Below are 14,144 nucleotides of genomic sequence, written 5' to 3'. Positions count from 1 at the left end.
GTATTTATCCAAAGGAAATAAAAACAATAATTTGAAAATGTATGTGTACCCCTATGTTCACTGTACCTTTGTTTACAATAGTCAAGATATAGAATCAACCTTAGTATCTATCAAAGAATGAATGGATAAGAAAATATGGTTTGTATATATACAATGGAAATTTATTCAGCCATATAACAGATTGAATAGTGCTGTTTATGACAGTATGGATGGGCCTAGAAGATATTATGCTAAAGGGAAAATGTCAGGCAGAGAAAGATAAATGCCATGTGATTTACTTCATATTTGGAATTTAAAAATGAAAGCAAATAAAACAAAACAGAGACTCATAGACCCAGAGAATAAACTGGTGATCACTTGAGGGGATAGAATGTGGGCATGAATGAAATAAATAGATGAAGGAGATTAAGAAGTCTGAACTTCTAGTTATAAAATAAAGTCACAGGGATATAATATACAGCACAAGGAATAGTCAATAACATTTCAATAGCTGTATGATGACAGAGGGTTCCTAAATTAACCATGGTGAAAAATTTGTAATGCATATAAACATCAAATCACAATTTTGTACACCTGAATGAATAAATATTGCAAATCAGCTATACTTTCATAAAAACTAAAACAAAAAGGGTGTGATCCCTGCACACTTTTTAGGTGACTCTCTGGAGACATGTATGTAGGGTAAACTGGAGTGAACACTGGGTTCTACCTCTATCACTAGTTTTGTGTTTTAAACTGATTGACTAGCCTTTCTGAATCTCAGTATCCTCATTTGGAAAGATGGTAGTATGATCCTGAATTTCTTTAGAGAACTATGGTTAGAAACGAATTTGAATGTTTTTTAATATAAATTTATTTATTTTAATTGGAGGTTAATTACTTTACAATATTGTATTGATTTTGCAATACATCAACATGAATGGTTTTGAAATTAGTTGGTAACCTGTGCATGCTGTTACTCCAGCCAATTTATCAGTTCCCTCTCAATCTCAAATATATTCTAGTGTAACAGGAATAGAAGGAACATACCTCAACATAATAAAAGCTATATATGACAAACCCACAGCAAACATTATCCTCAATGGTGAAAACTTGAAAGCATTTCCCCTAAAGTCAGGAACAAGACAAGGGTGCCCACTTTCACCACTACTATTCAACATAGTTCTGGAAGTTTTGGCCACAGCAATCAGAGCAGAAAAAGAAATAAAAGGAATCCAAATTGGAAAAGAAGAAGTAAAACTCTTACTGTTTGCAGATGACATGATCCTCTACATAGAAAACCCTAAAGACTCCACCAGAAAATTACTAGAGCTAATCAATGAATATAGTAAAGTTGCAGGATATAAAATCAACACGCAGAAATCCCTTGCATTCCTATACGCTAATAATGAGAAAGTAGAAAAAGAAATTAAGGAAACAATTCCATTCACCATTGCAACGAAAAGAATAAAATACTTAGGAATATATCTACCTAAAGAAACTAAAGACCTATATATAGAAAACTATAAAACTCTGATGAAAGAAATCAAAGAGGACACTAATAGATGGAGAAATATACCATGTTCATGGATCGGAAGAATCAATATAGTGAAAATGAGTATACTACCCAAAGCAATGTACAAATTCAGTGCAATCCCTATCAAGCTACCAGCCATATTTTTCACAGAACTAGAACAAATAATTTCAAGATTTGTATGGAAATACAAAACACCTCGAATAGCCAAAGCAATCTTGAGAAAGAAGAATGGAACTGGAGGAATCAACTTGCCTGACTTCAGGGTCTACTACAAAGCCACAGTCATCAAGACAGTATGGTACTGGCACAAAGACAGACATATAGATCAATGGAACAAAATAGAAAGCCCAGAGATAAATCCACACACATATGGACACCTTATCTTTGACAAAGGAGGCACGAATATACAATGGAGTAAAGACAATCTCTTTAACAAGCGGTGCTGGGAAAACTGGTCAACCACTTGTAAAAGAATGAAACTAGATCACTTTCTAACACTGCACACAAAAACAAACTCAAAATGGATTAAAGATCCATAAGATCAGAAACTATAAAACTCCTAGAGGAGAACATAGGCAAAACACTCTCAGACATAAATCACAGCAGGATCCTCTATGACCCACCTCCCAGAATTCTGGAAATAAAAGCAAAAATAAACAAATGGGATCTAATTAAAATTGAAAGCTTCTGCACAACAAAGGAAACTATAAGCAAGGTGAAAAGACAGCCTTCAGAATGGGAGAAAATAATAGCAAATGAAGCAACTGACAAACAACTAATCTCAAAAATGTACAAGCAACTCCTGCAGCTCAATTCTAGAAAAATAAACGACCCAATCAAAAAATGGGCCAAAGACCTAAGTAGACATTTCTCCAAAGAAGACATATGGATGGCTAACAAACACATGAAAAGATGCTCACATCACTCATTATTAGCGAAATGCAAATGAAAACCACAATGAGGTACCACTTCACACCAGTCAGAATGTCTGTGATCCAAAAATCTGCAAGCAATAAATGCTGGAGAGGGTGTGGAGAAAAGGGAACCCTCCTACACTGTTGGTGGGAATGCAAACTAGTACAGCCACTATGGAGAACAGTGTGGAGATTCCTTTTAAAATTGCAAATACTACTGCCATATGACCCAGCAATCCCACTTCTGGGCATACACACCGAGGAAACCAGAATGGAAAGAGACACATGTACCCCAATGTTCATTGCAGCACTGTTTATAATAGCCAGGACATGGAAACAACCTAGATGTCCTTCAGCAGATGAATGGATAAGAAAGCTGTGGTACATATACACAATGGAGTATTACTCAGCCGTTAAAAGGAATACATTTTAATCAGTTCTGATGAGATGGATGAAACTGGAGCCGATTATACAGAGTGAAGTAAGCCAGAAAGAAAAACACCAATACAGTATACTAACACATATATATGGTATTTAGAACGATGGCAATGATGACCCTGTATGCAAGACAGCAAAAAAGACACAGATGTGTATAACGGACTTTTGGACTCAGAGGGAGAGGGAGAGGTGGGATGATTTGGGAGAATGGCATTGAAATATGTATACTATCATGTAAGAAACGAATCACCAGTCTATTTCCGATGCAGGATACAGGATGCTTGGGGCTGGTGCATGGGGATGACCCAGAGAGATGTTATGGGGAGGGAGGTGGGCGGGGGGTTCATGTTTGGGAACGCATGTATACCCGTGGTGGATTCATGTCAATGTATGGCAAAACTAATACAGTATTGTAAAGTAAAATAAAGTAAAAATAAAAAATTAAAAAATATATATTCTAGTGTAAGATGCATGTCTTATTCATCTTAATCTACTCATTTTATAGCAATGTGTTTGATCCATAATATGGGCCCATAAAAGTTTGCTGAATAAATTAATGAATGATTGTTTCATCTTTCAGCTCTTCAATGCTTTCCCCTCTTTACTACGTCATTTCCCAGGAAGTCATAATACAATATTTAAAAACATGACTGAGCAAAGAAAGTTTATTTTGGAGGAAATAAAGAAACACCAAGAATCCCTGGACCTCAATAACCCTCAAGATTTTATTGATTACTTTCTGATTAAAATGGAAAAGGTAAAATGGAACCCAGATTCACTACTTCATCTTTGTGAGTGGAGTGATGTAACACAGGAATAGCTTTGTTCTTCTCAGTGAAATTGGTTTATTAGAACAAGTGCTCCTTCTTAAAGATGTGTTCACTGCTTGCACATACAAGAATGAATATTGCTTGTGCAAACCATAGTGGATGTCTTGAGATATTTATGAATTGTCACTGAAAATTATTTGGAAGTTTTCATATTTACCACATTAAAGCTGGTTTTTATTTGGGGACAGGTTGAAGCACTCACATACAGACAAATAGGCACATCCAAGATTATTGATAGACAGCATATTCTTTATTATCATATAAATTCCATGAATGGATGATGTAACAAATGAGAGGAAGCAGGAATTGGTGGGAATCATGAAAGGCTTACTGTTGGAAAGATAGTAGGAAACAGCTGAGGTAGGTTTTGAGAAAACTCCGGCTTAGATTAGCAGAGACGACAAAATTGGTTCAGGGAAGGATAAGTGCAGTGATGAAGTGTGTGGAATTTTTAGAGATTATCTTGATTGTAACTGAGAAACTGTCATGGGTGTAATGACTGATGATTTTGGAAATAGTGTTGCAGTTTGAGGGTAGGTGATTCTGAATACTTGAGTGAGAACTTCAGATATGATGAAATAAACAATAGATGCTTGAATTGACAATGAGTAGCAGTGATGACTTGATAAGAGACAAGTTAGAAATTACTGAAGAACTGATTTGCTTTAGTTCGTATCAAAAGTGAAGAATCAGAAAGGACTTGGGAGTTTAACTCTATGTTTTAACTGAAGTAATTCTAACCGCTCATCTAACTTTACCTTCTATAACACTCTCTAATGTTTGGCTTAATTTGTCAAATGAGTAATTTTAAAAACAAAAATTATGATGTCATATGGAATTATTTTATGTTATTTATAAGGTTCTTTTAGTTACCAAGTAATCCTAATACATCATTCCTAGGAAAAACACAATAAACATTCTGAATTTACCATGGACAACTTGATCACCACTGTATGGGACGTATTTAGTGCTGGAACAGAGACAACGAGCCTCACTCTGAGATATGGGCTCCTGCTCCTGCTGAAGCACCCAGAGGTCACAGGTAGGATCAGAGATGGTGGACAGGATGAAACATTCTTCATCTGCCTAGATATTGTACAAGAAAAAAAAAATCATCATTAGTAGATCTTCCTATAATTGGATGAATTAAATTTAAATTAAAGTAAAACTCATAAAGAAATATTTAATCAGTAGCAGAGGTTTCAAGGGCTGAGGTCACTGTTGTTTTCTGTGGCGGAGTATCATTGATCTGCATCATGTCAAATGTAGTAAAGAGAGTTATCCTAGGATCTGGAAAGCATTAGCCTTCCTCTCTCCCTAAAAGGGTATTGCTTGATAAAGCCTTCTAAGTCCAGATAAATCTATTGTTGTCAAAAGATAATTCTACTCAAATGCATTTGTAATGAAAGGATTGACTCAGCAAAATCACCGTCCTTTGTCAAAAAGTTTCACTCTAAAAAAGTTATATACAAATTAAGAATTCTTTTCAATTATATCCTTTTGGGACAACAAATTTTCCAATGTAACCATGATTAAGAAGATAAAAAATGTCTTTATCACTTGACCTAAATTCTGATTCCTATCTTGCCAGCTAAAGTTCAGGAAGAAATTGACCATGTGGTTGGCAGAAACCGAAGCCCCTGCATGCAGGACAGGAGCCGCATGCCCTACACGGATGCTGTGCTGCATGAGATCCAGAGATACATTGACCTTGTCCCCAGCAATCTGCCCCATGTAGCAACTCAGGATGTTAAGTTCAGAGAATACCTCATTCCCAAGGTAAGAAGTATTTCATCTATACTCAAGACTCTTGAAAGTGAAACACTCTTTGCGACCCCATGGACTACACAGTCCATGGAATTCTCCAGGCCATTATACTGGAGTGGGTAGCCTTTCCCTTCTCCAGGGAATCTTCCCAACCCAGGGATGGAACCCAGGTCTCCCTTATTGTAGACAGATTCTTTACCGTCTGAACCACAGGGAAGCTAGCAGACAGTTAGGCACTGTATAATTCGACTGCTGTGATAGTTGATAACCTGAGTCTTAAAGTGGTTCAGCTGATAAAGAATCTTCCTGCAGTGCAGAAGACCTGGGTTCTATCCTTGGATTGGGAAGATCTCCTGGAGGAGGCATGGCAACCCACTCTAGTATTCTAGCCTGGAAAATCCCTATGGACAGAGGAGCCTGGTGGGCTACAGTCCCTGGGGGATCACAAAGAGTTAGACATGGCTGGGTAATTAAGCATGCACACAAATGTTTACAGGTATTACACAGTCATGTCATACATTTTACCCTCTGACCACGTGTTCCTTTCCTTTTTGTTTGTTAATACAATTTAATAAGTATAATAGTGCTTAGGCTTCCACAGGGTTCTCAGTACACTGATAACTCCACACTGCCTGTTCATTAGCCCACTCTTCTGTCTACTTCCTTATTTTCCAGTGTGTTTCACTATTATGAGCACTTAACTGGTATTGTCTATTCTCATATGTCTCATACCATGCTGCCCCCACTTGACTATCTATCAGATAGTTAGTCACCTCCCTAACTATCTGTTTCACTTACTTATCCAAAATCCAGTGCAACAGTCTTCTGCCTTTCTGCCTGTGCTTGAGCTAATGACTCCTGAAAAAGACCATGCAGCCTAGCAGGTTGGTATTATTATCACCAACCTTAAATGAATCCTCAGTCTTATCCAACATTCTTGCTTGTTAACCCAACTCAACTTGCTCCAATAAGCACAACAAGGGCTTTCAGCCCTGAATTCTTCCCTTCCGGTTCTCTGCTGAGGACTTCTCCCCAAGTGAGTTAATCTTCCACAAAGAAACTAAGAGCCATTGTAGGAAACTCCTTCAACTCCCGTCCACAAGGTTTACAAATTTAGCTACGTCCACACCCTTTGTTTTCTCTTTCATTTTGTTGTAGAAGAAGGGCTCTCTTTTTATCTAAAGTAAATCTTTCTGCCTGTCTCATGGATCCCTTTCCTATCACTTTTTCAGGAACCATTTCTTCTTTTTTCTCTATCTGTACTCTCTCCCTCCTTGCTGGCTCCTTTCCATTAGCATTTAAACATATTCAATCTTTTTGCATTTTAAGAAAAATTTCCCCAAATCCTGATCCCTTCTGTTCAATGAAAGTGGTGAGAGTGGTTATCCTTGTCTTATTCCTGATATTAGAGGAAAAGCTTTCCCCTTTTCACTGTTGAATATATTGGCTGTGGGGTTGCTGTATACAGCTGGTGTTAGGTTGAGATATGTTCCCTCCATACCCACTTTGTTCAGAGTTTTCTTTTTCTTTTCTTTTTCTTTTTTTTTTAAATCATGAATTAATGTTGACATTCATAGATGGTTTTTCTGACTCTCTTGAGATGGTCATATGATTTTTATCCCTCATTTTCTTAATGAGTTGTATCACATTAATTGATTTACACATATTGAACCATCCTTGCATCATTGAAATGAGTCCAGCTTGTTCATAGTCTATGGCCCTTTTACTGTATTCGTCAATTTAGTTTGCTAATATTTTGTTGAGGATTTTTGCATCTATGTTTATCAAGCCTATTGACCTTTAATTTTCATTTTTTTGTAAAGTTCTTCTCTGGTTGTGATAGCAGAGTAATGCTGACCTTGCAAAATAAATTTGGAAGTGTTCCTTCCCCTTGTAATGTTTGGAAGAGTTTGGGAAGAGTTGGTATTCATTTATCTTTAAATGTTGTATTTGGTAGAATTCATTATCAAAACTATCTGTGTGCTGTGCTTAGTTGCTCAGTCTTGTCTGACTCTTTGTGACCCCATGGACTGTATCCAACTGGGCTTCTCTGTCCATGGGGTCACATGGACATGTGGGATTCTCCAGGCATGAATACTGGAGTGTGTTGCCATGCCCTCCTCCAGGGGATCTCCCCAACCCAGAAATCAAACCCAGGTCTCCCCCACTGCAGGCCGATTCTTTACTGTCTGAATCACCAGGAAAATCCAAAATTATCTTTGGGTTTTTTTGATTGTTTGTTGAGAGTTTATGACTACCAACTCAATCTCCTTACTGGTTATTGCTGTGTTCAAATTTTCTGTTTGTTCATGATTCTGTCTTAATAGGTTGCATGTTTTAAAGAATTTATCTATTTTTTTCCAGGTTGTCCAATTTGTTCATGCCTTGTTGTTCATTATCATCTGTCATCATCCTCTGTGTTTCTGTGGTATCAATTTTAATGTTTCCTCTTTTATTTCTGATTTTGTTTATTTGAGTTGTGCCTCTATTTCTTGGTGAATCTAAAGGTTTGTCAACTTTGTTTATCATTAAAAAAATACAGGTCTTATTTATATTATCGTATTAGTCTCTCTCTATTTTTTCCACTCGGTTATTTTCTTTCTACTATATTTGAACTTTGGTTTTTATTCTTTTTCTAGTTCTTTGAGGTATCAGGTTAGGTTTTTTTTGTTTGAGATCTTTCTTATTTCTTGATGTAGGCATTTATCACTATGAACTTTTTAAAAAATTTATTTATTTTAATTTGATGCTAATTACTTTACAATATTGCAGTGGTTTTTGCCATACATTGACATGAATCAGCCATCGGTGTACATGTGTCCCCCATCCTGAACCCCTCTCCCACCTCTCTCCCCATCCCATCTCTCAGGGTCATCTCAGTGCACCAGCCCTGAGCACCCTGCCTCACGCATCCAACCTGGACTGGCAATCTATTTCACATATGATAATATACATGATTCAGTGCTATTCTTTCAAATGACCCCACCCTCGCCTTCTCCCAGAGAGTCCAACAGTCTGTTCTTTACTTCTGTGTCTTTTTCCTGTCTTGCATATAAGATTATCATTGCCACCTTTCTAAATTGCATATATATGCATTAATATACTGTATTGGTGTTTTTCTTTTTGACTTACTTCACTCTGTGTAATAGGCTCCAATTTAATCCACCTCATTAGAACTGATTCACATGGATTCTTTTTAATGGCTGAGTAATATTCCATCATGTATATGTAGCACAACTTTCTTATCCATTCATCTGCTAAGGGACATCTAGGTTGCTTCTATGTCCTGGCTATCATAAACAGTGCTGCGATGAACATTGGGGTACACATGTCTCTTTCAATTCTAGTTTCTTTGGTGTGTATGCCCACCAGTGGGATTGCTGGGTCATATGGAAGTTCTATTTCCAGTTTTTTAAGGAATCTCCTTACTGTTCTTCATAGTGGCTGCACTAGTTTGCAGTTCCACCAATAGTGTAAGTGGGTTCCCTTTTCTCTACACCCTCTCCAGCATTTATTTTGAATAGCAGCCATTCTGACCAGCGTGAGATGGTACCTCATTGTGGTTTTGATTTGCATTTCTCTGATAATGAGTGATATTGAGCATCTTTTCTTGTGTTTGTTAGCCATCTGTATGTCTTCCTTGGAGAAATGTCTGTTTAGGTCTTTGGCCCAGTTTTTGATTGGGTCGTTTATTTTTCTGGAATTGAGCTGCATAAGTTGCTTGTATATTTTTGAGATTAGTTGTTTGTCAGTTACTTAATTTGCTATTATTTTCTCCCATTCTGAAGGCTGTCTTTTTACCTTGCTTATAGTTTCCTTTGTTGTGCAGAAGCTTTCTAGTTTTATTAGGTCCCATTTGCTTATTTTTGCTTTTATTTCCAATATTCTGGGAGGTAGGTCATAGAGGATCCTGCTGTGATTTATGTCAGAGAGTGTTTTGCCTATGTTTTTCTCTAAGAGTTTTACAGTTTCTGGTCTTATGTTTAGATCTTCAATCCATTTTGAGTTTATTTTTGTGTATGATGTTAGAAAGTGTTCTAATTTCATTCTTTTACAAGTGGTTGACCAGTTTTCCCAGCACCACTTCTTAAAGAGACTATGTTTTCTCCATTGTATATTTTTGCCTGCTTTGTCAAAGATAAGGTGTCATAGGTGCGTGGATTTATCTCTGGGCTTTCTATTTTGTTCTATTGCTCTATATATCTGTCTTTGTGCCAGTACCATACTGTCTTGATGACTGTGGCTTTGTAATAGAGACTGAAGTCAGGCAGGTTGATTCCTCCAGTTCCATTCTTCTTTCTCAAGATTGCTTTGACTATAGGAGTTGTTGTTGTTGTTTTTTGTATTTTCATACAAATAGTAAAATTATTTGTTCTAGTTCTGTGAAAAATACCGTTGGTAGCTTTGATAGGCATTCCATTGAATCTATAGATTGCTTTGGGTAGTATACTCATTTTCACTGTATTAATTCTTCCGGTCCATGGACATGGTAATTTCTCCATCTATTTGTGTCCTCTTTGATTTCTTTCATCAGTGTTTTACAGTTTTCTATATACAGGTCTTTTGTTTCTTTAGGTAGATTTATTCCTAACTATTTTATTCTTTTTCTTGCAATGGTGAATGGAATTGTTTCCTTAATTTCTCTTTCTGTTTTCTTATTGTCAGTGTATAGGAATGCAAGGGATTTCTGTGTGTTGTTTTTATATGCTGCAACTTTACTATATTCATTGATTAGCTCTAGTAATTTTCCAGTGGAGTCTTTGGAGTTTTCTATGTAGAGGATCATGCCATCTGCAAACAGTGAAAATTTTACTTCTTCTTTTCCAATATGGATTCCTTTTATTTCTATTTCTGTCCTGATTGCTGTGGCCAAAACTTCCAAAACTATGTTGAATAGTAGTGGTGAGAATGGGCACCCTTGTCTTGTTCCTGACTTTAGGGGAAATTCTTTTAATCTTTCACCATTGAGGATAATATTTGCTGTGGGTTTGTCATATATAGCTTTTATTATGTTGAAGTATGTTACTTCTATTGCTGCTTTCTGGAGAGTTTTTATCATAAATGGATGTTGAATTTAGTCAAAGGTTTTCTCTGCATCTATTGAGATAATTAAATCATTTTTATCTTTCAATTTGTTAATATGATATATTATATTGATTGATTTGTGGATATTAAAGAATCCTTGCATCCCTGGGATAAAGCCCACTTGGTCATGATGTATGAACTTTTTAATATGTTATTGGATTCTGTTTGCTAGAATTTTGTTAAGGATTTTTGCATCTATGTTCATCAGTGATATTGGCCTATAGTTTTCTTTTTTTGTGGCATGTTTGTCAGGTTTTGGTATTAGGGTGATGGTGGCCTCATAGAGTGAGTTTGGAAGTTTACTTTCCTCTGCAATTTTCTGGAAGCGTTTGAGTAGAATAAGTGTTAGTCCTCTCTAAATTTTTGATAGAATTCAGCTGTAAGCCGTCTGGTCCTGTGCTTTTGTTTGCTGGAAGATTTCTGTTTACAGGTTCAATTTCCATGCTTGTGATGGATCTATTAAGATTTTCCATTTCCTCCTGGTTCAGTTTTGGAAAGTTACACTTTTCTAAGAATTTGTCCATTTCTTCCAAGTTGTCCATTTTATTGGCATATAGTTGCTGATAGTAGTCTCTTATGATCCTTTGTATTTCTGTGTTGTCTGTTGTGATTTCTCCTTTTTCATTTCTAATTTTATTGATTTGATTTTTCTCCCTTTGTTTCTTGATGAGTCTGGCTAATGGCTTTTCAGTTTTATCTGTCTTCTCAAAGAACCAGCTTTTGGCTTTGTTGATTTTTGCTATGGTCTCTTTTGTTTCTTTTGCATTTATTTCTGCCCTAATTTTTATGATTTCTTTCCTTCTACTCACCCCTGGCTTCTTCATTTCTTCCTTTTCTAGTTACTTTAGGTGTAGAGTTGGGTTATTTATTTGACTTTTCTCTGTTTCTTGAGGTATGCCTGTATTGCTATGAACCTTCCCTTAGTACTGCTTTTACAATGTCCCATAGGTTTTGTGTTGTTGTGTTTTCATTTTCATTTGTTTCTATGCATATTTTGATTTCTTCTGTGATTTGTGGTTATTCAGAAGCGTGTTGTCTAGCCTCCATATTTTGGAATTTTTCAAATAATTTTTTTCCCTGTAGTTGATATCTAATCATAACGTATTGTGATCAGAAAAGATGCTTGGAATGACTTCAAGTTTTTTGAATTCACCAAAGCTAGATTTATGGCCCCAGATGTGATCTAGTCTGGAGAAAGTTCTGTGTGCATTTGAGAGAAAGGTGGAATTCATTGTTTTGGGTAAAATGTCCTATAGATATCAAATAGGTCTAACTGGTCCATTGTATCATTTAAAGTTTGTGTTTCCTTGCTAATTTTCTGTTTAGTTGATCTATCCATAGGTGTGAGTGGGGTAATAAAGTCTCCCACTATTATTGTGTTATTGTTAATTTCCCCTTTCATACTTGTTAGCACGTGTCTTACAGATTGCAGTACTCCTATGTTGGGTGCATATATATTTATAATTGTTATATCTTCTTCTTGGATTGACTCTTTGATCATTATGTAGTTTCCTTCTTGGTCTCTTTTCACTGCATTTATTTCAAGGTCTATTTTATCTGATATGAGTATTGCTACTCCTGCTTTCTTTGGGTCTCCAGTTGCATGAAGTATCTTTTTCCAGCCCTTCACTTTCAGTCTGTATGTGTCCGTTGTTTTGAGGTGGGTCTCTTGTGGACAGCATATATAGGGGTCTTGTTTTTGTATCCATTCAGCCAGTCTTTGTCTTTCTTTATCTTTTGGTTGGGGCATTCACTCATTTACATTTAAGGTAATTATTGATAAATATGATCCCATTGCCATTACATTGTTGTTTTGGCTTTGAGTTTTTTTTAAAAATATATACATTTATTTATTTTAATTGGAGGTTAATTACTGTTACAATACTGTATTGGTTTTGCCATATATCTTTTCTGTGTTTCCTGTCTAAAGATCCTTTAGCATTTGTTGAAGAGCTGGTTTGGTGGTGCTGAATTCTCTCAGCTTTTGCTTGTCTGTAAAGCTTTTGATTTCTCCTTCATATTCGAATGAGATCCTTGCTGAGTACAGTAATCTGGGCTGTAGGTTATTTTCTTTCATCACTTTAAGTATGTCCTGCCATTCCTTCCTGGCCTGAAGAGTTTCTATGAAAGATCAGCTGTTATCCTTATGGGAATCCCCTTGCATGTTTGGTATTTTTCCCTTGCTGCTTTTAATATTTGCTCTTTGTGTTTGATCTTTTTTAATTTGATTAATATGTGTCTTGGACTGGAAAAGGTTTGTTTTCATTCCAATCCCAAAGAAAGGCAATGCTGAAAAAATGCTCAAACGACTGCACAATTGCACTCATCTCACATGCTAGTAAAGTAATGCTCAAAATTCTCCAAGCCAGGCTTCAGCAATACATGAACCGTGAACTTCCTGATGTTCAAGCTGGTTTTAGGAAAGGCAGAGGAACCACAGATCAAATTGCCAACATCCACTGGATCATGGAAAAAGCAAGAGAGTTCCAGAAAAACATCTATTTCTGCTTTATTGACTATGCCAAAGCCTTTGACTGTGTGGATCACAAGAAACTGTGGAAAATTCTGAGAGAGATGGAAATACCAGATCACTTAACCTACCTCTTGAGAAATCTGTATGCATGTCAGGAAGCAACAGTTAGAACTGGACATGGAACAACAGACTTGTTCCAAATAGGAAAAGGAGTTCTATGCAGAGTACATCATGAGAAACGCTGGGCTAGAAGAAGCACAAGCTGGAGTCAAGATTGCAGGGAGAAATATCAATAACCTCAGATATGCAGATGACACCACCCTTATAACAGAAATTGAAGAAGAACTAAAAAGCCTCTTGATGAGGTGAAAGAGGAGAGTGGAAAAGTTGGCTTAAAGCTCAACATTCAGAAATCGAAGATCATGGCATTCAGTCCCATCACATTATGGGAAATAGATAGGGAAAGAGTGGAAACAGTGTCAGACTATTTTTTTGGGCTCCAAAATCACTGCAGATGGTGACTGCAGCCATGAAATTAAAAGACGCTTACTCCTTGGAAGAAAATTATGATCAACCTAGATAGCATATTCAAAAGCAGAGACTACTTTGCTGACTAAAGTCTGTCTAGTCAAGGCTATGGTTTTTCCAGTAGTCATGTATGGATGTGAGAGTTGGACTGTGAAGAAGGCTGAGTGCCGAAGAATTGATGCTTTTGAACTGTGGTGTTGGAGAAGACTCTTGAGAGTCGCTTGGACTGCAAGGAGATCCAACCAGTCCATCTTAAAGGAGATCAGCCCTGGGATTTCTTTGGAAGGAATGATGCTAAAGCTGAAGCTCCAGTACTTTGGCCACCTCATGCGAAGAGTTGACTCATTGGAAAAGACTCTGATGCTGGGAGGGATTGGGGGCAGGAGGAGAAGAGGACGACAGAGGATTAAATGGCTGGATGGCATCACTGACTCGCTGGCCATGAGTCTGAGTGAATTCAGGGAATTGGTGAGCAACAGGGAGGCCTGGTGTGCTGCGATTCATGCAAATAGTCGGACACGACTGAATGACTGAACTGAACTGAACTGAACTGAACTGGAGTGTTTTGCCTTGGATTTATCCTGTTGGGACTC

The 14,144-nt window shown here is 36.9% G+C and overlaps 1 protein-coding gene across 1 annotated transcript in view; it reads left to right on the top strand.

Annotated features, from left to right (window-relative positions):
* LOC138427955 (cytochrome P450 2C21-like) overlaps nucleotides 1-14,144 on the top strand; it is a 64,032-nt gene that overhangs the window by 34,667 nt on the left and 15,221 nt on the right. Inside the window, exons 5-7 of the mRNA XM_069568082.1 lie at nucleotides 3,449-3,625; nucleotides 4,599-4,740; nucleotides 5,290-5,477. Of these exons, the coding sequence (XP_069424183.1) occupies nucleotides 3,449-3,625; nucleotides 4,599-4,740; nucleotides 5,290-5,477 (507 nt within the window). The remainder of the gene's footprint in view (nucleotides 1-3,448; nucleotides 3,626-4,598; nucleotides 4,741-5,289; nucleotides 5,478-14,144) is intronic.

Source organism: Ovis canadensis, chromosome 22, assembly GCF_042477335.2.
Source record: "Ovis canadensis isolate MfBH-ARS-UI-01 breed Bighorn chromosome 22, ARS-UI_OviCan_v2, whole genome shotgun sequence".
Lineage (NCBI taxonomy): Eukaryota > Metazoa > Chordata > Mammalia > Artiodactyla > Bovidae > Ovis > Ovis canadensis.
The sequence above is the reverse complement of the archived record's forward strand: the minus strand, read 5'-3'. Positions and strand labels throughout refer to the sequence as shown.